General features: G+C 38.5%; 2 protein-coding genes across 3 annotated transcripts; one reads left to right on the top strand and one right to left on the bottom strand.

Annotated features, from left to right (window-relative positions):
* The first annotated feature begins 1,459 nt into the window (after window positions 1-1,459).
* ELOVL1 (ELOVL fatty acid elongase 1) lies at window positions 1,460-18,658 on the top strand. Of its 2 annotated transcripts, XM_087960067.1 has the most exons (10): window positions 1,460-1,551; window positions 2,761-2,936; window positions 8,857-8,947; window positions 9,960-10,027; window positions 12,459-12,649; window positions 13,918-13,998; window positions 14,232-14,288; window positions 14,691-14,796; window positions 16,071-16,207; window positions 16,460-18,658. In XM_087960067.1, exons 4-10 carry the CDS (start codon window positions 9,982-9,984, stop codon window positions 16,703-16,705), a joined length of 864 nt encoding a protein of 287 aa, XP_087816193.1. In that variant the 5' UTR covers window positions 1,460-1,551; window positions 2,761-2,936; window positions 8,857-8,947; window positions 9,960-9,981; the 3' UTR covers window positions 16,706-18,658. The 2 variants fall into 2 exon arrangements, with proteins under 2 accessions (XP_087816193.1, XP_026533842.1); XM_026678057.2 differs by lacking the exon at window positions 2,761-2,936.
* A 1,315-nt stretch (window positions 18,659-19,973) lies between these two features.
* On the bottom strand, window positions 19,974-25,898 carry CDC20 (cell division cycle 20). The gene is made up of 11 exons (XM_026677952.2): window positions 25,780-25,898; window positions 24,966-25,179; window positions 24,605-24,747; window positions 24,394-24,490; window positions 23,640-23,768; window positions 23,245-23,441; window positions 22,799-22,893; window positions 22,424-22,655; window positions 21,717-21,842; window positions 21,465-21,582; window positions 19,974-21,096 (listed from the first exon to the last, which is right to left on the bottom strand). The coding sequence occupies exons 1-11, from the start codon at window positions 25,816-25,818 to the stop codon at window positions 20,924-20,926; spliced, it is 1,563 nt and encodes a 520-aa protein (XP_026533737.1). The 5' UTR covers window positions 25,819-25,898; the 3' UTR covers window positions 19,974-20,923.
* Between the last annotated feature and the right edge of the window lie 781 nt (window positions 25,899-26,679).

Below are 26,679 nucleotides of genomic sequence, written 5' to 3'. Positions count from 1 at the left end.
CTTGCTTATAAGAAAAACTCAAAAACCACATGAACCTAGGACACTTTGCAAGATATCCATGACCTGGGATGAAACAAAGGTGATGCGACATTTAGCTATGTAGGGGGCTGAGATCCCAATAACCAATCAATGTTATCTGTTATGCATGCATTATTAGGGGAAGGGCAAAAGTTGTATGCAACCACCCCTTGACTATAAAAATTGCTGTAAGATTTTAGAGGCCCTTGGTTAGCTTTTGAGCCATAAAAGCATAATTTTGTACCACACCTTGTGTCCGGTGACTTATCAGCTTCGACAACAAACAAGAGCCCAGTTTTGGGGACAACACTAACACAATGGAGGGAAGTCACCTTTTCCCCTTAAGGTTATGAAAATGAAAGATAGAAGTCCAAAGATGGACTTTGAAGAAGCAGGATGGAAAGAGTATCGATATTTTGGTGTTAAGTGTTTAAGAATGCTGAGAATACAGTGGGCACCCAAGAAAGCAAACAAACAGATCATTGAACAAATCATCCCAGAGTTCTGATTCAGGACACAGATGACCAAGCTCAAATTATCATACTTTGGATCCAATGTCAAGGCATGTTTCTCAGAAAGCTCTAATATTGTGTAAGGTGCAAGATAAGAATGATCAAAGGCAAGCCACCTTGCCTTTGATCATTCTTTCCTTGCACCTTACACATTGGATCCAAAGTATGATAATTTGAGCTTGGTCATCTGTGTCTTGAATCAGAACTCTGGGATGATATGTTCAATGATCTGTTTGTTTGCTTTCTTGGGTGCCCACTGTATTCTCAGCATTCTTAAACACTTAACACCAAAATTACAGTTACAGTCAATGGATTACAAAGATCTGTCGGCCTGGTTTGGGATATACAAGATTAAATCTGTGAGGCTGCTAAGAAGCTACATCAACACCATCAATCATCAGATTTATCAAACCATAATGGACTGCTAAACTGGGTTGAGTAATACAAATGATTTATTATTTTCAAGCCGTTTTCAGGTCACGTTTAGAGGCAGACTGTGGGGTAGGATTTCAACCAGGTCCCCGGCCTGAGAAGGCAACTATTTGAAATTGAAGGACGGGAAACGTTTATTCCACGGGTTCTCGGGCACGGCCCCCATTACACTTTCACCCAAACGGCCCAGAATGGCGTGGTGGACCAAAAACTCTCACGAGCCAATTCCTGAGTCAGGCAGGTTTCTCCCAGCCCTCCTCCGGAGCCTGGGCGAGACATGACGAAGAGGCCGACAGAAACCTCCCTCCAATCGGAAGCGCGGCCTCCCCACCGTGCACCACCCACCGGGAGCTGTTGGCCTATCAACCTGTCAGAGCGCTCCCCCTCCGTGGCAGCCCAACCGCTGGCTCCTCCTCAGTGAGGTAAATCATAGTCAGCGTGGCTCTGCCAATCGCCGGCAGAGGAACGCTCGGGGCGGTCCTCTTTAACTCTGGGGTGACTCCGAAGCGGGTCCATCGAGAAGGAAGACGTGCTGGAGCCGCTCTCAGGGACGCGCCGTTTTCCTCCCGTTTCTTAGATCCACCGGCGGGTGAGTGCGCTCGTCCAAGAGAGGGGGGGAAGAGATTTCTCGATACTTTTTACGAGGCTTTTCGGGGCCTGCAAGAGAGAGCCGCGCATCCTGTCCGGCTTAAGGCGGCTGCCTCCCTCCCCGTTCTTGCATTCCCCGGCTGCCACACCCTATTCGCTGCGGGCTTGGGACCGATCTCGCCACCTTCTCCCAGTCCGCGTACCCGAGAGCTTTCCACCCCCGCCCTCCTTTTCGCTTAGCCAGCGGACAAGCCATTTCCTCTCCCGCCTGCCCGCAGCGCGCGTGACGCAGGCCGACTTGACAGGAGCAGAGCTCCCCGAGGCTGCTGCTTGAAAGCAACGGGAGCTGGGCAAAGAGGCTATTTCCTTTCTCGGAAATACTCTAGCACGGGTTCGTTTACCGCAACGGTTTGAAAAATGGGGGCAAGAGGCGGCGGGGACACCACGACGACGACGACGGGATGTTGCTGCAGAAGAGGCCGAGAGTATATTCGTTAAGAGAAATGGGGCCGGAGAGACTGAAGCTAGTTGAGGGAGCACCACTATTCGCCCCGGTTTTCGTGACGGATTAATCTGAGGCAAAACGGTCGAATCGTAAAAATAGGGAAGGAGGGGCAGTTGCTAATCGAAATACACCCTTTTCCCCCTCAGCGTACACAAACTCAAGGGCTTCTGACGTCAGTGTGACAGACAGACATTCAATAGGGGAGGCTTTTTGTAATCCTGGCAGTGCGATAATAAATAAAACAATCTAACGTTGATATGTAGCTGTTAAAAGCATAGGAATTTCGGTTTGGTGTCACTGGCATCAATAGACTTCCTTTAGATCCCCTCCCCCCTTTAGGTGAATGCTGAAGTTGAATTTAACCATTCATTTCTTGTACATCGTTTTCTTCTCTTCCTTTTTCCCCTTCATCCTTGTTTTCTATCCTTAGAAAAATCATTTTCCGAAATAGGATTAATTGTAAAAAGGAACAGAAAGTTTCTGCAGGAGAAACAGTCCAGACTTGTATTGTGCCTGCTATAAGTTATTGTGCAAAGTCTTCTGTATTTGCATAAACTCTTCAGTAAAAAAGAGGTGTTGGGAGTAGCAATATGTGTAAGCAATAGTTTATAGCTCACCATGAAGTTAGAAAGAGACAGAAGGAAGTTAATCATCTGCTTCTCTTCCATCTTTGTTTTCCTTTCTTTTCAAATGTATGGTGATAAGAGAAAACCTCAATCTGAGCATTGTTCTCATATACGGAATGAAGGAAGAAATGATTTATTAATATGACTGACTACACATCTATGTAAGATGTTCTGAGCACCAAACATAACAAAAACCAAATTTGATTAGAACAAAAAACAACAACTGATGCATGCATTTGACAAGAATTTGCAATTGTCAGTGATTTCTCATATCTTGCACATTATACAGTTGTGTGTTAAATTGCTTGCCAAGTCATTACCTAAGTTGATTCCCTCAAAGTACATTGCTGAAAATTTTCTGAGATACTATAAAGATTAACATTTTGTGTCACAACCTTTAGAGACTCTTCATCATATCTGATCAAGGTACAGGAAAGTTATACCATAATGGATGTATTTGTTACATGCATAATAATTATTTTTTATTGCAACACTATATTTTCATTGGAACAGAACAAAAGGGCTACTCTCTTCTTAGTAGGCTGATGCTGATGTTGGAATTTGGAAAAATATCTCAGGCTCAGAAAAATGTATTGGAAATTTTTGCATTTTTAATTTTTTAACATTCTGTATTAAACATAACATGCTTATGAAGTTTACATTTAGATGTAACAATTCTTCCCACCTTTCAGTTTAAAGCTATTCTTGAACTGTTCAAATTATTGAATCAAAATCAAATGCACAGTTTCTTTGAGTTTTTAAAAGGTTTTAAAACAAAAGATTCATAGAATGCTTAATTTTTTTCTTGTTTTTGTCAACTTAAATTTCTATTCTCCCCGCCATACAAAGTTAGAGGAACTTTCTGTTCCAAAGTTAGCTCCTGTTTATGTACATTAGGAATAGTGAAGATGAGACATGAGAAAAATGTATGTGATATGAATTAAATATATAATCAAATCTTATATTTTAGATTCAGTAGGCATAGATTGTTCTACTTTATTTCAGTTGTATATCAAGACAGTTGTATGCTCAGTTAGAGATAAAAATATTTAAAACTGACTTCACAGTAAATGCAATATTTAAAATGGAGTATGTTATTTCTATTTATTTGTTAGAACTATTTTATATCCACACAAAATCCCAACTAAGTACAATAGCAGCTATTTTCTTTGCTAGGCTGCTTTTATCGTAAGTTTGGAGTTCTTAACGATTCATGAAGATATCAGATCATGAGTGAATGGATTGTGCAAGGAGAAGTTATTCAGTCAGTTTTCTTCCTGATATAAATAATTACTTCTGATTGAGGTGGCCTGTAAACTTTTTCTGCCCAGCTTGTATGCCTGATTCCTGTCAAGAGCTGAGAATGTGGAATGTAGTTGTGCGGGAGGGCACATTACTGGCAAATTACTGTGCTTAGCTGACACCTCAATTTCATCAAAGACACTATTCTATGGCGAAAGTATTTCAGGGAAATTAATTTTAATTTTAAATTAATTATTTCCCACTAATCTCAAATTATGCATCTTGTATTTTTAAATGTCACCATTCTATAGAAGAAGACACTGCTCACCTGTCTGTCTAATATTGATGTAGGCACATAGCTTTTTAATAGTTTTGAATGCAGTTCCAGCTATTTGTTCTAATATGCCCTATCACATTTCCTCCTTCACCATTCTGAAACAGATGAAGTTGGGAGAAATGTGCTTCCTCCAGTCCCTTTATTATTTTACAATGCTGTAGCATGTAGGAGCCTATTGAAGTAGTAATAAAAGCCATGGAAAAGTATGGGCAAGGAAAAATGCATATAATTTTTCCTCATTTGTATATACTATATGAAAAATAAGACAAAAACATAGCAGGGGAACTCGTGGAGAATAGTGGGCTTAAAATGTAACTTGAATAAAATGCATCTGTTCATAAATGACTCTCTGAAAGCTCAGAAAAATAAAAATTCAGTTGATATGTTTGAGTCTTTAGATAAAAAGTTAAATTGTGTTTTATGTAAACAGCAGATTAAAGTATGCATGTAATTTTTAAGTGATGTTTGTAATTCTGTAGTATTCACTGGGGAACTCTCACCTTCTGGTTTGGGTGATTGTTCAAGTGCAGATTTAGGAGCAAATGTCGAGTTCTGTAAAATAAGTCTCTGTGGGTATCTCATAGGGGTTATTTCATTAATAGTTGAAACCATCTGCCATATGAATGTATAGATCCCAGCATGCACTTGAACTGTAAATGTTTAAGGAAAGGAGCCAAGCATGCTTCTTGTCTAGGAGATTATGTGGTAGAGTAGTTTTTGTCAAAATCATGTACAGGGAACTTAATATGAATTGGCATGCTGGTAAATAAAAGCAGAAAAAATATTTTGTGTATCTTAGAGATTTTATCAATTGTTTAGGTATTAAATCCCTCTCTCAGTCTAACTATGGCTTATGCTTTGCTGGTTACCTGGAGCAGATGCATTTTTTTCAACCTGCCCATTAAAGACTCATGCTTACTCCATAAAGACTCCTCTTTGAGTCAAGGACCTACTTTTATTTGTCCTGGAGCAATCATTAGTAGGAAACTGCTAATATGCATTATGTTTATATACAATGTTTTAGATGGCTTTCTAAATACTGCAGCTTTCTATTAATTCACAAGATATTGCCTAGGATTTAGGTGGAAGTCATTAATTTTACAGGAGGTGAATACATGGGATGAAATTGGTGAATGGCTTTTGCTCATTCTTTCCCACGTCGAAAACATTACCCTAAAAAGAGACCTCAGTATTTGAGGACTCCAAAGTTTTAATTGCAGGACCAACAGCAGTTCAATTACAATGAAATGTTGTTTGCCTTAAGGCAGGTAGGATCACTACCTGCTCAGTTGTGGATTATCACTAAGGAAATACATGTGACTTTTATTATTGACACAATCTCTGTGATTTCTATCTGGAGAAGGGGTAGCAGTGTGTAGCAACAGTTGCTGCTATACTAAAGTTTAGTAAACACTCTTGAAGTTAAATGAGAGCCAGTTTGGGCTAATAGTTAAGGTACTAGGCTAGAAAGCAAGAAACCATGAGTTTAAGTATTGTCTTAGCCATGACAGCAAGCTGGGTGACCTTGGGGCAGTCACACACACACACAGACAAACGGGGTTGCTGCTCTGGGGAAAATAGGAAGGTGTGTTGGGTATGTTTGCCGCTTTGACTTATTTGCAAAAATCATAAAGGTGGGATACAAATAAACAAATAGAAATAAATAAACCAGGCTAGCTTGGTTTCTGATGGTAAGCCAACATTCGTGATTGCTCATATTTAATAGTTTGACCTGATTATTATTGCAAATAATAGCTTATCTTTTATTTTTATTCAAATGTGATTACGTTTTACTGAATTGGAAAAAAAATGGTCTCCTTCACAAAAAGATATTTTAGATCCCCTTTCTGGGCCTATGTCATTAGATGTCACCAACATTATCAAAATGTGGCCTGCAGGAAATTTGAAAGGATTTAGACTTACTAAGAACTGTTAATAGTGTAGATTCCAGAGAAGAATACGATTGAAATAGAGCCCATTTACTTCTCTCTTTGGATATAACAGTCTTTCAAAGGGCAGCTCTATAATAATTTTTTTGACTTGATCAATTTATTCCTCTATTACAAGCTTTAGATTATATAATTTTATATGATGGTTAGAACATGTCGGCCTTTATAATCTATTAGTACTGTTAAGGCAGTTCTGTTTTATTGCAGCCTACTGTATAGTACTTCACTGAACTAGGGAAAATATTTATTTAAAAAAACCTGACTTATTCTAAAAGAAGTAGCAATCTAATGGATATACAGTTGAACTAGTGGAAATTAGCACGTATGGTTTGTGGTCAGCATAATGCTCTGAATATAAAATTGGAGTTGGAACTTCTGTTTTCAGTGTTGTCTTCCATTTCAAGGGTACTTTTCCCCACTGATCTGGATGTTCTGCACAACCTCACTTGGCAGGGCAAGAAGGATTCCAATCCCCTCCTCCATCTCTATGCATCAATATACTATTGAGAGATTCTTCTCTGCATCCATGTGCGTGGCAGTACCAGGCACAACACTTCTATGCAAGCAACTCATGTGGGTGTGGGGTTTTGTGCTGTTGACTTCAGAATGTCAGTGGGTTGAAGATGCAACCAAGCTACGGGCTTGATGTGTCATGTTACAGTTTTGCCAGTATACTGTTTGTACAGGTGGGTGGAGCTGGAATTTGGGCATTAGATTACAATAATAGATGCTGAAGCACAACTGAGCTTTATTTCAATATGTAGTTCCAATTAACATTTCTGTGATTCCAGTTGGAAAATGCATGGTGAACATGTTCCTATGTAGATATCCAGATCTGCTCTATTGCATGTGATGGGAGGAGAGGTGATTTTCTGTCTCCTTTTACCCCCGTGGTTTCAATTCTATAGCAGTAGAATTGTGTTACATTCTTTCTTCTACCTAAAGTTGATGGCAGTTTAATTTTAGTGTCAACTAAAACATTTTTCTTCTCAAACCAGTGAGGGGTGGGGGAGGGCTTTCAATTTCAAAGCCATTTTAGCAACCTGTAGAATGTTGCTGGTGAAAATTCCCACTGCACTGTTCCAGTCTGACCTGTTCAATGCTTTGGTACACACTGGTGCCAGGGCAGAATGGTATCCAGACAATATTATATGGCCACAGAGTGTATAGGAATAGGCTTTTGAGAATGCCACATAAGAACTGTGCTGTATTCTTGGTCTGGGTGTTTGTATGACACAATTGCACCATAGACTAGAAATGGGGCTGGGCTGCTTATGTGGCAGAATGCTGAGCAGAATTCCCTCCAGCTCCCAAACAGGCTGAGCAGGTTGAGCCCATGTGGGGCAGTGACAGCTCAATCTCTGTATTCTACTGATTATGCAGGAAAGTTTATTGGGCATTTAATTTCCCCTTCTTTCTCTCTGTAATATGTAAAAAAAGAAATATTTAGACCTGATTAAATCTTAGCCTTTGAACAGATATGTTCATTTAATCATCTCTAATCAGGGAAATGTAACTCATTATAGTACAGAGTGCACAGTGGGGATATTAATGCTGAGAGTACTTATTACTGATATCTCAGTAATTAGTTTCCTATTAAATACAAAAGCATACAGATTCTGTTTCCTTAATCTCTCAAGGAACTACATGCCTACAGTATTTATGCAATATGTGCCCTTCAAGTGCTGTGTTCAGCTCTCAGAGCTACTTATTCAGGAGAATAAACTCTAGCGTTATATACCAGTGAATCAACAAGGAGTATCCATTTCCTATTGCTCAGATCAATTGCTTAAGTTTTGCCCTATTGCTTCAGTGGAGTACAGATTATTAGACATGGAAAGATAGGAAACTTGGTTTCTCTTTAAGAAACCACCATATTCCTCCACATCAATTCAACAGCAGTTGCCATGATTTGAATGGTGGGGAGAGTTTGCATTGCAGTGTAGCCAGGTATAGGGACCACCTGCGAATGGGTAGGTTGGGAGATAAAAATGTATTTTGGCTTAAAGGAATTTTATAAAACTGCATGGATGAATCATGAATGTTTGGGCAGAAAAAAACTTCTCTCATTTCCCATATTCACACCAAATCTATGATGTGCCTCCCATTTTAAAGGTGAATTGTTTCAGGGGAAAAAGTTAAATCTTCCTTTCATGTGGACATTATACTTTAGAGCAGGCATGTCCAACCCACAGCCTGTGGGCCACATAGCCCTGGACAGCTAGTAATGCAACCCCACATTATTATTATTATTATTATTATTATTATTATTATTATTATTATTATTATTTGCATTTATATATCTTAATTATATTATATATCTTCTGTTTGGATAAGACAATTCTTCATTCATTGTGGCTCAGACAAGCCAAAAGATTGGACATGCCTGCTTTAGATATTTTAAAGTAACTTTATTTGTACTTCTATCTTAGCTTCACTGTCAGAGTATATTCTTATGTATAATAATAGAAACAGGAAAGAGCTACATTGTTTTTTATTTTAAATATGGTTTTACATTCTGTAAGCCTCCTTGAGTCACCATGGGAGAATAGGCGGCAATATAAATTCAATGAATGAACAAACAAATAAATAAATATAATTGATGTGGACTGTTTATCTTGATCTTCTGTCTCTATTGTACTTTTAGGGTGGTTCTGTTCTTCCTGGTCTTGCCTGATAAATTTCCGAAACTCGGAGAAGCCAAGAACAATTGGCAACTTGACACCACCAGACTTCTGGTATGTTTTCTCAATTTTTTTCTTGGTCCTAAGCTTGTCTTGATCTTTCACTGTTCATTCCTTCATAAATTCTAAAACAAAACAAAAAAGGCTGGATCCTCTCAAAGTAAGGCTGTTCTAAATTCCCTTGTTTGTTCTTGTTGTATGATGTATACTGATACTGTTGGTTCCTTTCACATCAGTAACAGCTTATTTTGAACTATCTGTATTGTGGTTGGATGTGTTAGTTTTTCTTGGCATCTTTCTAGGTTGAGTCACTATACGAAAAATAATATTTTAGAAAATGATTTGTGATTTTTCTTACTCTGTGTGCTCTGTTTCTAAGGTTGGCTGCTTAAATATATATATTTTAGTCATATTAGAGTACTTCTATAACATGTTGTCCTAAAAGCCTTAGCTGATCTGATATATAACCTGTTTGGTTGATCAACAAAATAAATTTCAGAAAGTAACGGTAGCATTTTTTATTTTGGACTTACTGCTGTAAAGTCTGAGATAACATATAGTTCCGTTTATATAGCATGTATTATTTTCTGTCCATTTGAACCAGGGTAGGGTATTATTTGACCTTTACCTGTATACTATGAATAAACTGATTATATTTTTTTTCTAGATGGGTTTGTAGACCAGGTGTGTCCAACCTTTAGGCTTGCCTAGGTGAATTGAGTGAAGATAAATTGCTTTATGCCACATTACTAGCTGTCCAGGACCACATGTGGCCTACAGACCATGAGATCTAGATTGAGTGTGTCTGAACAGCTTTGTTTTACTTGTACTTTTTTTACTTGTCAGTATTTGCTATCAGTACTGTCAAAATCATTAATAGAAAAAAAATCCTAGATGTGTTCAGCGAAAACAAGAATTAAATCATTTATTTCATCCCAAAAGTAATTATGCTTTGTTGAGAATTGGGTAATAATACAGAACTATTCATTACTTGCATCCAAATAAAAGCATGATTTGCATGTTGTCCAGTTCTTATGCATTGATTAACATTTCACTTCTTATGCAGAACAGCAACTAATATTGTTACCATGGAAGTGTTGGTGAACAACTATCGAGAATTCATGAAGGGAGCAGGTGAGCTGATCTTACCCGAATAACTGAAACTATTTTTTGTTTTCTTTTTACTCCTTTTACTCCCCCAAAAGGAAACAAATTTAGACTGGTAATTGAATTTACTGAGGAAGATGATCCAAGGCTACATATTTCTGTGTTGCAAAAGTTTTGCTTTCAGTATTTTAATAATTGGAGTGTTCCCCTTGAGCAGCAATAACTACAAATAAATATTTCCAATAACTGTTGATCAGTTCTGTATATTGTCTTGGAGGAATTTAGCCCATTCCTCCTTACAGAGCAGCTTCAACTCAGGGATATTGGTGGGCTCCCTTGCATGAACTGCTCATTTTAGGTCTTTCACAATATTTCTACAGGCTTAAGTTCAAGACTTTGACTTGACCATTCGAAAACATTAACTTTCTTCTGCTGTAACCATTTTTTGGTTGTATGATTGGGTTGTTGGGTTGTTGTCTTGCTGCATAACCACTTCCTCTTGAGCTTCAGTTCACATACAGATGCCCTGACATTTTCCTGTAGAATTTGCCAGTACAATTCAGAATTCAAAATTCCATCAATGATGGCAAGCCATCCTGGTTCAGAGTCAACAAAGCAAGCCCAAACTGTGATATTATCAGCAACTTATTTCACACATGGGACAAGGTTCTTAGGGTAGAATGCAGCATTTGTCTTTTGCAAAACTTAATAGTTTTTATTTAAGCACAAAAGTTTTATATTAGTCTAATTTCTCCATAGAATTTCGTCCAATAGCCTTTTTTGGATTATCCATATGGTCTTTCGCAAACTATAGATGAGCAACAACATTATTTTGGGAGAGTAATGGTTATCTCCTTGCCACCCTGCGACGCACACCATTTCTCTGTGGAAATTAAAACAACTTTTTGGCCAAAGTATATGTATTATGTGTAGAAAAATGAAGCCATGAAATGACATAGGAAAATTGTGTTGTTTTTTTAAAACAATTTTCATACTAGATATGGTCCTGGTCCATTCTGTGTGCAACGTCTCTTCTTGAAATATCCATGAAAATAATGGGACAATCCAGCCTGCACAATTAGCAGACAAAAAAAGGAGGTGACAGCTGAGTAGCACAGCACAAGATAGGGACACCTTTAGGCTAAGGCTGATAAGTATTTGTCCTGCCTACCAAAGTTTTGAGGGCGCCAACACTTGTCCCTCTTTCTGAATCATTCTAAAAAAGCCAATCTTTGTAGTGGCTGGAGCTGGCACTATCAGTCAATGTGAGGGGACCTCCTTCATCCAGCACTGGCACAAGACCTTTGGCTAATTGTCAAAACTATAATGACAGAACTAATATTGAGAATACAAATTTGGCCTTCCCTTGGCAGAAACAGCATAGCAAGAAGTTGTAGTCCTGTCGCCTGATTTATAGAATGATTTTTTTTCTATGACAGGATATGAAAGTTAAACATTGTGATTTTGCTGTTGCCTATAACAACTAGAAGAAAATTAAGAAGATTCAATTAAACAACCTTGGAAAGGGACAGAAAGTGTCCATTATTATCATTATCTCTACCTTGCATTTTATGCTGTCCCTATCCCATTCGGATGCTGAGGCTCTTACAATTTTTTTAAATATAAACATTTGTTAAATAAATGTGAATATTAGTTACTGTCATTATAGTCATATGCTATTGTTTCCTCCACCCTTATGGAAAAGAGAACTGTAAAATCTGCCCAACTACTAGTTGCATCAAAACAATGTCTTTTGTACTGTCTACTATATTGGCTATCCGGAGTTTTGTGGTCTTATGAATGCTGACATTCACCAATGCAAGAGAGGCCTTTAGTTCCTTAGACATTACTCTTGGGTTCTTTGAGTTCTTTTGGAATATTAGACACTGCTTTTAGTGTGAACTTGGCTAGCTGAACATTCCTGGGGAGGATAACATTAGTAATGAAGTGTTTCCATTTGTACAATGACAGTGTATATCTTGCCTGAAAATGGACTGATGGAGTCCAAACTCTTTGGAAAGTTTGATAATTTCTTTGATAATGAATATCCCTAATTCTGTTCTTTCAATAGGCAAGAACTCCTACCCTTTCATCTGATTATTGTCCCATTAACTGAAATGCCTGACTCTTAATTCCCCCTGAAATAAATCCTCCAAAAGTTCACATACTTTTACCACATTCAAATATGTAGCTTTGGATCATTTTCCTCAATAAATCAATCAACAAGTATAATGTTTTTGTCTTATTTGTTTAATTTGGTTTTCTCTATGTAGTTTTAGTACTTGTGTGGATAAGTGATCATGTTTTAGGTCATATTTATGCAGAAGTGTTCAAATTTCAAAAGGATTCACAATCTTTAAATACCACTATCCCTAAAACGCATCTACTCCAGGTACATTGGCTACTGATAACAAAAGATTTAATGTATTGCAAGATCCTTATTTTTTTTTTTTCACAGACCCTCGGATTGCTTCATATCCACTTATGGATTCTCCTTGGCCTATGATGGGTATCTTATTGGGTTATGCCTATTTTGTATTATCACTGGGGCCACGGCTCATGGCCAACAGGAAACCTGTGAACCTTAAGAAGTTCATGATACTTTATAATTCTTTTTTGATGGCACTATCAATTTATATTGTTTATGAGGTAAGCTTCTCCCTGTATTAAATTTTATCTGTAGCTCTTAGATATACAATTGTTACTTACACTGATTCTCCAACATCAGTTTCAAGGTCTCTTTCTACTTTTGCATATCTAAAACAGTTTGAGTTCAGAAAAGAGATATGAAACTTTTATCTTATTCTAAAAGTTTTGCAAAAATGCAGTCCCCTATTTTTGTTTTTAAATATATAGCATACATTTAAATTGTATATAATAATTATATTAAAAAACACAAATTTCTGACTAGAAAGCACACTAGCTCACTATTTATTGCATGTTCAAATTATCTGCTTTAGATTTATTCTTTCTTACTTAGACACAACTTCTCTATGAAAGAGACAGATGCAACATTTTCATATCTAGAACCTATAAGCAAGGAAAATAGAAATATTTATACTTGCCCTCACTACTTTTCTGTAATATGTAAAAAGTTATCCTAAAACATACAAATCAGTGAAAGTTGGGTAGGTAGAAGATTTAGTTCAACAGAAAATTTCAGGTTCTTCAAACTTCCTAGAAATGCTTTCTCAAAATGAGAGCATTTGTTTTACATTTGAGATAGTAGGTATTAAAAATATGATGCAATACAGGGGGCTTATTTCCATGAATTTTGAAATTTTGTACTAGGAATGGTACAAATGACATTGTAACAGTAAATAATTATTAATAGTCAATATTCAAACTCATTTTATACGTTGATAGCAGAATTTATACTAATAGGCCACTATCGTACAAGATCACATATTTTTACCAGCTGTTATGCTGAATGACTTCCCTGAATCCTTTCATGTTTCACTGTGAATGCACATTTTCCCAAGTAGAATAACATATGGGATTTGTCTTGATATGGAAGAATACAATGTTATTACTGATATTTCATTTTCTTTGTTCCAAATTATATCAGTTAGTATTGTTCAGTGAGATAAATATAGTACATGACAATTATATCTTAAAAATCTGCTTCGGTGTTAATTCAAAATAAGTCTATAATGCTTGCATTGTAGCAGTATATGAAAAAAACATTGCTTCACTAAAAATACTTGAAGTAAAATTTCTCAAGTAAAAAGACATGTGCATATTAGTTATTAAATGCATTGATCTTTATTTGAAAATGTTGTAATGTTTGGTCTGACCCTGCTTAGCATATGAGACCTAGAAAAGAAAGCTGTTATGAACTGTGATGTTATTGGAATGTAGTTTTAATGAAGAAGAGGACTGGGAATGATGAGTTCTAATACCTTTTTTTTGGGTAGTTTTTAATGTCAGGCTGGCTAAATGGTTATACATGGAGGTGTGACCCTATTGATACATCCCAGGATCCCAGGGCTCTTCGGGTAAGCTTGTTTTTCGTTTTCCTGTCTTGTCCTCCCTTTGTTCTGCCTGTACTCCTATGTTTCTTTTACATGTTCTGTTTCTTTTCTTTAGTTTTTTAATACAGCCTTTGGTGAAGGTGTTCTAAGAAGAGAATTGAGAAGGGAGACTATAAAGGGCGAGAAAAGTGGAGGGAAAGATGGGTTTTTAATTTTGTGATGGCTAGAATGTAAAAAGACACTTATCTTGTCTCTAGATGGTCCGTGTGGCATGGATCTTCATTTTCTCTAAAGTCATTGAGCTGATGGATACAGTAAGTGACTCTGGACTTCTTATGATCGATCCTATTTTTCTAGTTAAAGCATAATTGCTTTTCACCCAGTATCTTTAGATGGTGGCCACTCAAGTCTACTTATTCTTCCAGCTTTTGTATTCTTATAAAATTATAGTGGTCAATCTTTACACACTTTGCTGCATTTATGCAGCAGGATGTTCTGGGTAGGTCGGGCTGTATGTGTTCTGATAAATACAGTTATATTTAAAAGATTGTGTAGCAGTAATTTCATGGCCATATTTTGAGGACTGCATTGTGGTCTTTTTTCTCTAATTTAGATTTGGTATAGATGGATCAGTATAGATGAATCAGAACATCTGTATAAATATGCCACTAGCCAAAACCTGAAACCTACATCTCACAGTGCGTTGTTGTTTCCAGGTGATCTTTATCCTAAGAAAAAAGAATGAACAAGTGACCTTTCTGCATGTTTTCCACCACTCAGTGCTACCCTGGAGCTGGTGGTGGGGTGTGAAATTTGGTCCAGGTGAGATTTTAAAGGGGGATTTACTCTAGAACTTGATTCCAAGATTTGAAAAAATTGTATTCATACATATTTTCAGATATGTCTCTTTATAATATGGTATCTCATGAATACATGAAGTATATGTGTCTTCTCATTATAGGTATATGTACTTGAATATATAGTTTGGCTATCCAGGATATTACAGGAACAAGAAGACAGTTTTGGACTTTGAACTATCTGCCCTCATCTGCTTTCTTCATTAAAGTCATGTTTGGATAGTAGAAGTCCTGAATCTTTTCAAACCTTTCTGTTTTGATATATGTAGATTTTAAAATAAACTCTTCTTTTATTTTTCTGTCATCAAGTCCTAACTATTTCATATATTTGAAGAGCTATGATTATGCAGTGATTAGAATGCAGGACTGCACATGCACACGCGTCTCCTGCGCACCCCCCCTCCACCCCCTGTGCATGCATGCCAGATACCCGACAATCAGCTGTCTGGTGGTGATGCACATGCGCATACGCAAGTGGGACTCTTCCAGGTGACCTCTTGCGTGCTAGGGGGAATGGCTCTGCGTGCCACTTCCGGCACGTGTGGCATAGGTTCGCCAGCACGGATCTAGCCTTTCTGTCCACAGACTGAGTCATCAATCTTTGCCACGCATCTTTCTTTCAGGGCCAGGAAGCCCCCAGTCATGACTCAGTCTTGGCCCAATAGAGATGTGGTAAAGGTTGGCTCCGTGTTTTTGCAAAGCAGCATTCAATCTGAAGTGTGCATTCTCCAAAAGGTTTGAAAAGGATAGAAGACAGGCAGCAGAAGGATTTCTAAGTCTATTCTTCTTGCCCTGTTATCATGCAGCTTCCCTGAACCATCAATAATGGCCCAAACCAGCCTGACATAGAGCAGCAGCTCTATAACTAACTCCCACCCTTGTGTGGGGGGGTGCGCCCTAGAGCCCCAGCCAACAATAGCAACATGCAGAAAGCACTTTTTGGCTCACCCAGGTAACTCCAGCGCGGGCATTTGCAATCACAGCTCTCCACAGCTGATCGTCGGGGCCAGCAGACGCCATTTTGGCTGCGACTGCATGACACTAATAACAGGCAAAAATGTTTGATGGCATCTGCTGAATACAAATTACTGACATTTTTTTTCCTTACCATTTTGATCATGATCCAGGTGCCCCAAATGAATTTTCTTTGTTTTTCTAATATTTATATAGACTGTAAGGTTTAGTTATGTCATTCATCCTCACTTGTTTACCTTTCTCCTTTTCTGTGTTACTCTACAGGAGGAATGGGCTCCTTCCATGCTATGGTGAACTGTATGGTACATGTTGCGATGTACTTCTATTATGCGCTCTCAGCTGCAGGACCTGCTTTCCAAAAGTACTTGTGGTGGAAGAAGTACATCACTGCCATTCAACTAGTAAGTAACAAAGGGAAAAAGACAGGGAAATTATGCCAGCATTTTTTATTCATTTGTACAAACCATCTTTGGTCACTTTGTCTGATTCTGTTTCTTTTGAATAGCTAATTATAGAAACTTTATAACTTAATTTGATATTTGTTGCCTATGTTGAGATTTCCCTTTTCTTCCATTCCCATCATTGCCTGTGAGTAGAAGGAGCTCCACCTATCACCTTTACTTATTTAATCTTTGCCTTGTTTCTGTTTCTAGCTGCAGTTTGTGTTTGTCTCCATCCACATCTCCCAGTACTACTTCATTCCTGACTGCAAATATCAGTTCCCAATCTTCATCCACCTCATCTGGATTTATGGAGTTTTCTTCTTCCTTCTCTTCTCCAACTTCTGGTACCAGTCATATACCAAAGGCAAGCGTCTGCCCAAGTTCATGACACAACCTCAGCAAAATGGCTTCCACGAGAATGGTGCCATTGCTAATGGCAAAGTCAAAGCCAACTAAGGGTAGAATCAACTAGCTCCATATCTGGGCTTCTTAACCAGATCAAGTGCCTACAGACTGTTATCTTGCAGTTCCAAACCACCTTCCCAACTGCCCTGTTTCCCTCGTCTTGCTTTCATCTTTCCCCAAGGGAGACAGGCTGCCTGGGCTGGCGGTGCTGAATCCAGCCCAAGGCCTCCAAAGTGCCTATGTCTGCCCTGGGCTGGGCTTCCTTCAGAGCTGGACCAAAGCAGAACCCTGACAGATGGGACACATTTATCCACTTAATTCTGTGTACCCAATGTGATCTAGGTGGGGATTTTTGTCACTTTGCTTTCCCTAAGTTTGTGTTGTCATTTGTTATTTCTCTGTGTTCTGCCATTCCTACTCCTTTCCTACTTGAATGTAAGTCCCTTTTTGCTGGGGGTGGGAAATAATTCCTCCTGGAGATAAACTGTTCCTGCTCTGTGTGCAGATGGGGTACTACTAGGCAAGTCTTATTGCCTTGGCTGTATTCCTCTCTTGGCATTGCTCCGCAGCTTTAGCTGCTTTGATCCCAGGACCTTAGCAATAACTCTGGACTTCAATCTCCATATGGCTTGATGACTGCAAGCTCTTATTGCACTGAGGCCCAGGGAGAAGAAATAGGACCCTATTGTTCAGCTTGTATGCCATTGCTCTGTGTGCCTTTTAAAATATTATTGAATCTGCCCCAAAGAACAGAGGCTCCCTATAATCTAAATTTGGGGGAGGACTTCTCAAGAGGAGGTATATCCCTCCTGAATTTTCCATTTGTATTCACAGAAATAAATGGATAGAAAAAGAATAGTCATTCTGTTCTTGATTTCAAGGCCTTGCTCATTGTTGGTTGGGCCTGATGTGCGAAAAGAACTTTATTATAAGTACTATGTTAATATTGATTTTCAGTTCCAATGACTACTGCTTCTTGCAATGAATTGGTGTCTTAGTTGAAGTTGGTTTACTAGATGAGAGGAGCTGAAAAACTGAAATCAAAATCCTGTGAAGAGTGGTGGCTCTGTCCTGGCTCATCCACAGTACATGGTGTCAGGCATCAGATTATTTCTGCTCAAGAACACGGGAATTGCAAATTCAATTTTTCCTAGTTTTATGGGTCTATAGAATACCTTCAACTCAAAGTTCCATGCAGCATTTAAGTCCTTGGCTCTTGCTTGTCCTGTCTGCTGTTCCAGGCAGGACAGTGTTAATTTCTCTCCTTATATGGACACTCCTTCAGGCCAGATGCTTTCCTGTGTGTACTGGCTTAGGTTCTTGGTGAAACTCCAGCTACTGGGCATTATCCTGGGCTTGAAGAGACCTGTAGTCCTTGGTGCTATTGCCTATGGTCAGGTTGAGTGTAATAAGTGAAAAAGCTACAAATACTGTGTGTGGGGAGTACAAAATAATTCTGCAACAGAATAAATTGGAAAAGTAATCTTAGTAGCAGATCTTGGATCTGTATTGCATCCTAAATTCAGAGTGCCAAAATATGAAAGCAAGGATATATTGGTGAATATAAAAAGCTAAGGCACTAAGAATATGTTTTTGTTGTTAGAATAAACTTGTATTGGTCTTCTCTACCTCAGTGCTGGGGTAGACTAACCCAGAATCTAGATTATGTGCCATAAACAATGCTGTATATACTATTGGAGAGATTTGTATAACCCAGAATATTTTGATACATTCACTGGCCATTCTGAAAGAAGGCAATCTTGTTTAAAAGCCTTTAAGCAAAGTTCACTGTTAGGTTGAAATAGGTTTTGTAACACTACTTACCTTTCCACCGCTGATTGTCCTGTTGTGTACTGTTTCTCCATCTGTGTCTGAGAAACCCTAAACCAATGCTAATAGCAACCTTTAAAACTGATACAATGTTTGACTGAGAAGCTTTTACAATGTAGAGGATACTTAGGGGTACAATTTGGAAAAAGTAAAAGATTCTTGTTTGTTCTCCTATATGTGTGCCTGCTCTCAACATTTTTTGCTGTACTTAATGGATCAATATTTGATGATAATCATGCAAGGGTGATGAAAAATCAACAGTGACACTGTTCCAAATTAGGCAGTATAGCTTACTCATTCTAAAATGCCCCTTTTTATAAGCCTGAAGTTAATTTCTGTCCTAAGAATCATTGGTTCACATGAAATCTAATGAACAGGCCCTTATGGAGTGTTATTTTTTTCAGCGTTTTTTGCAAGTGCTGATTTTAGTACTTGTCAAATAAAGAGTCATGTTGCCCTAGTGCAGGGCTGTCAAACTCCTGGCCCGTGGGCCAGATATGTCACATGCTGGCCACGCCCATGCCTGGTTTAGTGAAGGGGGAAAAAGTCCCAATGTCACATGATGCCACCCTGCCGATGTGAGTTTGACACCCCTGTCCTAGTGACTTTCTGATGGTGGTGCATTTTTGAATAGCCATGTGCCTTCTAAACAGGATGTACAGTTAACTGCTCTACATTTTGAGTGTGATTATCTGCAGTTTTCTGAATGAGTAGGTGGTAGAATTGTTTGCTAAGACTAATTAAGGCTTCAATAGTCTCAGCTTGCTACAGGACTAGTGTTGTAGACATTCAGGTAGTCCTTGACTTACAAGTATGATTGGGATTGATTTACGGTCATAAATTATCATGGTTGTAGGTGGAGGCACTCGGTGACTACTCAATTTTACATTTTTTGTGGTCATTAAATAAATCACCACCATCATTATACAAATTGTTAAGTGAACACTGGTCATGTGAACCTGTTCCTCAGCATGAGTGTTTTTGCAGGGAAAATTAGCAAATTGAGATGACTCTGGGATATTGCAGTTGATCACAAAGTTGAGCCAGTTGCCTAGCACCCAAAATATCATGTGACTAAGGCTGTATATGGCATATTTTGTGAGGGGCAGACATGCTTAACAGGCCCTAAAGAACCCATTCCAGGCTCAAATGATCCTAAGTCAGGAACTACCTACATGAAATCCATGAGAACTCTTATCACATATGGGAAGAGAAGTGTTTACACCTCCTTGGGCACAAGCAACTTCACTAAGTTATAACTATGGATAGATTTCATAAGATAACTGTAATAGGCTACACTTCAAAATAAGACTGAAATATTAATGCTTTATTTGCCCTATTGATGAAGGACCAACTCATGAATCTTTATTAAAATGTATTTTATTCATGTAATCTGAATTATAATCTTACTGCATCATTTTATTAAATTTGTACACTGCCCAACTCCCAACCAATTGTCAAAATAGTTACACTACAGATTTTATCTGCCAAAATGGCAATTCTCTTAATAATGTCTGTCATTTTGATTATTTAATAACAGATCATTTTCAGCATTTTTTACATAAGCCCCAAGAATCTTTAAAAAGAGGTGACGATGAGTTGAGGCTAATATTGGTGTTGATTGATTGGTTTGGCTTTTCAGTTTCCACTCAACCAGTAGGCAGTAAAATCATTTGTAGGATTGTTTGGGTTACAGTTGATTTGATTGAGGCTAAAAAAAAAAAAAACCTACAGAAGGACTAGACTCACCCACCAGCATTTGGGATATTAGAATGTCTTGAGTTTAAAAGAAGTACAAAAAATAACAAAGGAGTGGAAAGATTAACTCTCAGGAGTGCTGAGGTTGATTTCAGAGAAAATGGTTTTGGAAGAACAGTCTTAAATATCAGTCCAAATAGTTCAGTAAAATTACTGGGTTCAGCTAAGCAAATTTACAATATCTGTTTATTTGGTAAGGTAAAAATAGTTGGGAAGAAAAATTCTGTTATGTATTTTTTAATAAAACTGTTGCTCCGTAACAGGATGTTGCATCAAGGCTGTGACTTGAACACATATTTCAAACCCCAAATTAATATTTCAGGTTAAATCTAAATTCTGAAACCTAATCCGTCCCACAACTCAAGAGGGGTGGAAGAGGGAAGTTAAATTATAGTCAATTTGCCTAGTGATAAAAGCTGTCACAATGATTTAGAGAAGGTACGTTATCGATTGTATCAGGAGAGTCTAGTCTTTATTTTCCTTCAATAGTTTATTTTTATTACAATGGTATACAAGCCAAGTTCTAGCAAACAAGCCAATATCAATTAAAGTCATTCACACCATTTGTGATTCATATATCAATCCATATACCAACACTATTTCTAAAGGAGAGTGAAATATTTATTAATAGTTTAAAATTCTGTACATAAAGCAATAGATTGGAAGAGAGTTGGATGAAACTCAGCGAATTCCTTGATGGATAATGCTGGTTTTAGTACTGCTCTCTTTCTCCTTCTTACGTGCTGGGTCCAACTCAAAGCAGCGCCAAAGCCTCAGTGTTTCATCTGCTGCTGCTGAAGCAACTGTGGTTCCATCTGGGCTCATAGTTAAGCTTAGCACCCTAGCAGTGTGACCTAAGGAAAGATATTTTACAAATGACTGTAAGTGATAGTTGGTAATATATTCGAGTTGGCATAGGCATTTTTCTTTGTGGAATAGACCACCATAACCTGTAATTAAACTAATCCAACCCAGGAAAAGATATCATTTTGACCACTGACACATTTGTGTTTAGGAGCAAAACAAAAGCTTTCATGCATTTACAAAACAGCTGCTACAGTGAGCACAACCAAATTTAAAACATCAATTTACCAGACAAGAAAATAGTCCTTAGCTTGTAGTCTATCCCTGTGGAAAGAGTTTGTTGACAATTTGGACAATTTTGTAAATATGTTTAAGATTTATGTTGATCAGTGTCCTGTAATTATATAAAAAAACTTACCTTTCAACTCAGTGACCTTTGACATTGATGGGTATTTCCACACTACCAGTTGGTTTTGAGCAAATCCATGACCAGACACAAGTTCTTTATAGTTTGTAGACCATAGTACTGCACAGACCTATTAACACCAGAAAAAGTGTCCAATAAGTAAAATATTGACTGGATATAACCTTACGTGGAAAAATTCAGCATGTTAAATTTAAAGTGTTGAAATAATCCTTACTTTTTTTGAAATGTATTAAGCAAACCTACCTGGGACTGTGCATCTACTGTGTTGAGGCAGCTCCCAGAGCACACATTCCAGATCCTTATGTGGCGATCACTTGTTCCACCTCCTGTAGCCAGCACATTGGATTGCCATGGACTCCAAGCCACAGCCTAAGGGGGAAAGTGTACTATTGTCACCGTTCTCCATGATTAGAAATACTGTGTTTGCAAACTATAGATAGTCCTCATTTTTGCAGAGGCAACTGGGCCATTAAGCAAAGAGATTGCTAAGTGAAATTGCAATTGTGCTTATGGTCTTAACTTCAGTTTTCCTTTGTTTTACAGACCTGTGAAGGTCATAAAGTTACTTTTTCATTAGTCAAAACTACAAATGGTTGATAAATGAGGCAATTGCTAAATAAGGACTACATATCATTTAAGAAGCCTTATTAAAATGTTATTTTAATTTCTTGTCATGGTTATTTTACAAACTGTTGTCACTCTTTTGGTGTCGGAACTTAAGCTGCCATTTTGGACTTCAAACATCACATCTACAATCAAGATCTGTTTACTGTATTACAAATTCCAGTTTCCAAGATTGCCATGGCAATTCCTAAATTGCCATGGATTGGATTCAGACCACACTGTAAGCTGTGGAACTTGATTAAAGAGCTATCCAAATGACCATTGAGGTTTATACCATATAATTTTGTACCAAGATGTATGTCTACTCTCTACAGATATATACTCACCTTAACAGCTCCCTGATGTTGTGTAAAAGTTTGCACAGGACGTGGTGACCAGTTGTCCCCTTGAGCAATAGACCATATGTTTACGAGATTGTCATTGCCTCCACTAGCCAAGTAACGGCCATCAGGTGCCCATTTTAGCCCACATACTTCTTGTGTATGACCAGCAAGTGTTGCCACATGGTGTTCTGCCACACGGACATCATGATGATGTATGTGACCAGTCCGTGATCCACTATAAGGAAAAATTAGTATAGTCACCTATATCAAATGTACCAGAAGGCCAATGTGATATATTTCTTCACTATGAAAAATTATAAGCCACATGGCTTCTTTCCCCATCAGTACCCATGAGATATATTGCTTAGAAACTATTACCTGGACAGAATGTAGCTATTCCAACTTAAAGAACTCACACGGGATGAATGACTGACCATATTTCGTAGACGCTTTTTCTGCTGGATGTCCCATAACTAAATCAATATAAACAAAGAATCCAAATACCCAACCTTATTTTTATTGTCTCATGGAATACAGCTCAAGTGAGAAAATGCACAAGGCAGTCCCACTTGTTATAAACATATTTTAATTCAGATATATAGAAATGAACAATCAATCAAATCATGGTCATACTATCAAAGGAAGCAGCTCATAGTTTTCCAATCCAAAATGTAACAAGCCCATGTTGGTTTAAAAATCAAATATCTCTCAGGTTTCCCTCCAAAAGAGAATTGAACTTGCTTTAATATTAAAAGACTTTTTTTATTCTTCTCTGTCCCATTACCAGAATATCAGGTCATTAAATACAACCTTAGTTGCCCCACCTGGACCTCAGCATTACTTGTGCCAATTGCAAGGTAATTTCCTTCTCTGATCCATGAAACAGAAGAGATGTAGTCATCAGGATTTTCCATTTGCATGAGCTGGATTATTTCTCTGGAATCATAATTCCATAGATAGACTGATTTATCCAGAGCCACAGCCAAAAAGTTGAGGGAGCTCCAATCAACTAAGTTCAGATCTAAATGAGAATACACACTAGTTTGGAAACAAAGCCAAGTTGAGTCAAGATACAACCCCTTCCTACCTCCATATTAGCCATATCCCATACAATATGGGGGCATAATTCTTTCAAAGGAAGCTGTAATGTGGCAGAGGAGATAGGTCTCTGCACTTTGGAACAAAGCCTCACTAAAACTCCAAATCCATGGCTACTTACAGTAATCATTTCGAATGTCTGGGGCATCTAGTATCCGCTCTGACACTGAGGCTATGTATCTGTTTATCTTCCTTGTGGACCCTGGTGTGCTCTTCTGGCTGTAGAGCACTTTGAGATTGTTCTGGTATCCTGGAAAAGAGGTAACATAATTATCAGCATAAATCAAGGAAAAACTCAATGTCCCTATAATTCCAAGCTAACACAGTCAATGGAAATTTGGGGAAATGGGAGTCTCCATTTAGAAGGCACTAACTGGATTTCTTTCAATAGAGACATCAACCTTAACATATCAACAGATAATACTTTAGAGAAAATGCAAAATACCATAGAGTTCATTTTCTAAGGCAGTGAAAGATTGCATTATGAGAAAGTCAAGTTTTGTTCTATTTTGAATAAACTGAACAAACTAATTCAAATTAGCATCGCTGCCTTTATTCAGAAAATGCAAAAAGGCAGCTTTTTCCAACGTGGTTCTAAATAGCCACTTGAAACAAATGATAAACAAGTTTGTAAAAAAAAATTATAATCAGCTTGCTAATTGAACATCCCTAGACTAATTCCCATGAAAACAAAACATACCAGAACAATGGAATAAATTTGAATGAACTGGATTATGGATCATTGCTGCAACACCAGTTTAGAAGCCAGCTATTATTGATAGGAGCTTTTATCCAGAAGGGATGCATCTGGAAACTCACCAGTCACTTCACTTTTCAATTTACTCTTGTGCTGAATAAGCCCAATGCAGATTTACCTTCAGGGGCATTCTGAGGTTTCCCACTTAGTCGCAGGATTTTTGCCTCTTCTACATCAAAACCATTAAGGTTCATTGCCCAGGCTTTCTGATGCTCCTTGGAAGGGGGAAAAACACTGTAAGAAATCAATAATACTGTACTTGATCACACAGAATTCAGTAAGTACACACTTGTGTGACCCTCACTGTACCAGACATTTAAACTCTTTACCTTCTTGGTGGGTGTCTCCTCAGAGGATTCCTCTTTGGTTAGGAGAAAATTGGCCACATCCATTTGCATAGCACTACGATTAGGGATGTATCTATCACCTCCAGTTTTGTTTGGAGTATTTTGTGATTTGGAACCAGACTTGCCTGCAAAACAAGAGATTTCATTAATTTGTATCCCCCTCAGGTAATTGCTAGCCTGAGAGCAAGAATCTTTTATGTCATTAAGAAAAACATGAACGTTTATCTCCAGCACTGGAAAACAAATTGGACAAATAGAAGAGACCAAAGATTTGGCACTTGATGTCTGATTTCATCACATACAGTGATGTTTATCTACCTACTGGTTATAAAACACATCTTACCTGGTGTTTTGGAAGGAGTCTTGCTGGTACTATGAGGCCTGTTAGCTGGTTTCATAGGCGAAGGAGCTATGGCATCTGAGGCAGCTCCAGTGCTGGGAGCAGCACTCTCCTTAGCCTTCCGCTGCCATCGTGCAGGGGGTACATTTGGGACTTCAAATTTCAACAGCCCATGCAAATCACTCTCAAACAGGAACTGTGCCATAGGGATGCCGTGCTGTGGAATCAGAGCCAGGGAAGAAGTAAGTTGATCTCGGATAAGGAGAGTAAGACAAGAACATCAGGAAAATGGAGTCATCTGCATCCACAGGATGGCTATAGGTTCACAAACCTTATTCCAGAATATAACAAACCAGATAAGATTCAGGTGACTGGATGCGGTCCTTACAAGCACAAGTGGCAAGAAAAGACCATGCTCCTTTTCTTTCATATTTTGCTTTCTACCTGACTTTTTTCCCCCTCCCGCAAAGGCCCCACAATCTGGGCGAAAGGGTGGAGCTCTCTTTGTAACCCAACGGTTTATCTTCTGGAGATTTAACCAAGCAAACGTATCGCAATAAGACAATATAGTGATATTTTCTCTTCCTGCGATACGTTTGCTTGATTGAAAGCAGTCCGCTTTTCTTCCTCATACAATTTCCGGGTCAGTTTCTGGCACTGGGGGTGATGTGGGGGGGGAGGGTGCATCTCGTGCACCGCGGCAAAATACACTACAAGACATATTGGGCAGGAAAACCAATATTGGGCAGAGGACGGGAAGAAATCGAGAACCAGAAGAAAAACCCAAATTCGGGTCGGCGGAACCTCTCTCACTTACCGCTGCTCTGACTCCAACTCTCCCGGCTCCTTCCGCCATTCAGGATTTAAACTTCCCACTTTGATCAGCGATTGGCCCATTTCGAACTTAACGTCCGCCCGACGACTTACGGCTCCCCCGCCTTCCTTTTTACGTCCATTGGCCCTTCGAATGGAAGTGGGCGTGGCTTTTGTCAACCCAACGTTTCCCTGGATGGTTTAAGTTGCCTTGGGCGGGTTCCTTTATGATTTACAATTGTCGTAACGGGGGAAGTGGCGTGAAAAAGGTCTCGGCCGATGTTCGGCGCGGGGTGGGGGAGGGGGGAGCGTTTCCATGGCGCTTGACGCTCTAATGAAAATATTCAACGTTCTAAAGCAAACGGTTTTGGCCCGATGCTTAAAGGAGAGGCAGGTCAAACGGAAGCCGCAAGAAGTTATTGGGATAGCTTTCTGTTTGATTGCTAAACTATAACTTGTAAACCAGAGGTCTCCAAACTTGGCAACGTTAAGACTTGTGGACTTCAACTCCCAGAATTCTCCAGCCAGCCCAGCTAACAGCATAGCTGGCTGGAGAATTCTGGGAGTTGAAGTCCACAAATCTTCTAGTTGCCAAGTTTGGGGAACCCCTTGCCGTAAATCTTTCTGCTGGGCATTCAAGTGGTAAAATCGGAGAAAAGATTATATGACCAGAAAAGAGCGTTCTTAAACATAATTGCAAGATTTATGGAAGCAGACTCGTTTTCATGAGACCTTATACCAGACAATACTGCACATCCTCTCATAGATGAGCCTCGCTGCTGTAGTTAGTGGATTTCATCTGCGCTCAGGTTGTGGGTCTCCAGCCTTAATCTGGTTGTAATAAATCTACATTTTGTTCCAGTTTTCCAAGGAACAAAATGATGTCCTAAAATGGAGACCTATA

This window comes from Notechis scutatus, chromosome 3, assembly GCF_049901735.1.
Source record: "Notechis scutatus isolate UNSWTSFEM ecotype Mainland chromosome 3, rNotScu1.2, whole genome shotgun sequence".
Lineage (NCBI taxonomy): Eukaryota > Metazoa > Chordata > Lepidosauria > Squamata > Elapidae > Notechis > Notechis scutatus.
This window is presented reverse-complemented; position numbering and strand designations above follow the sequence as displayed.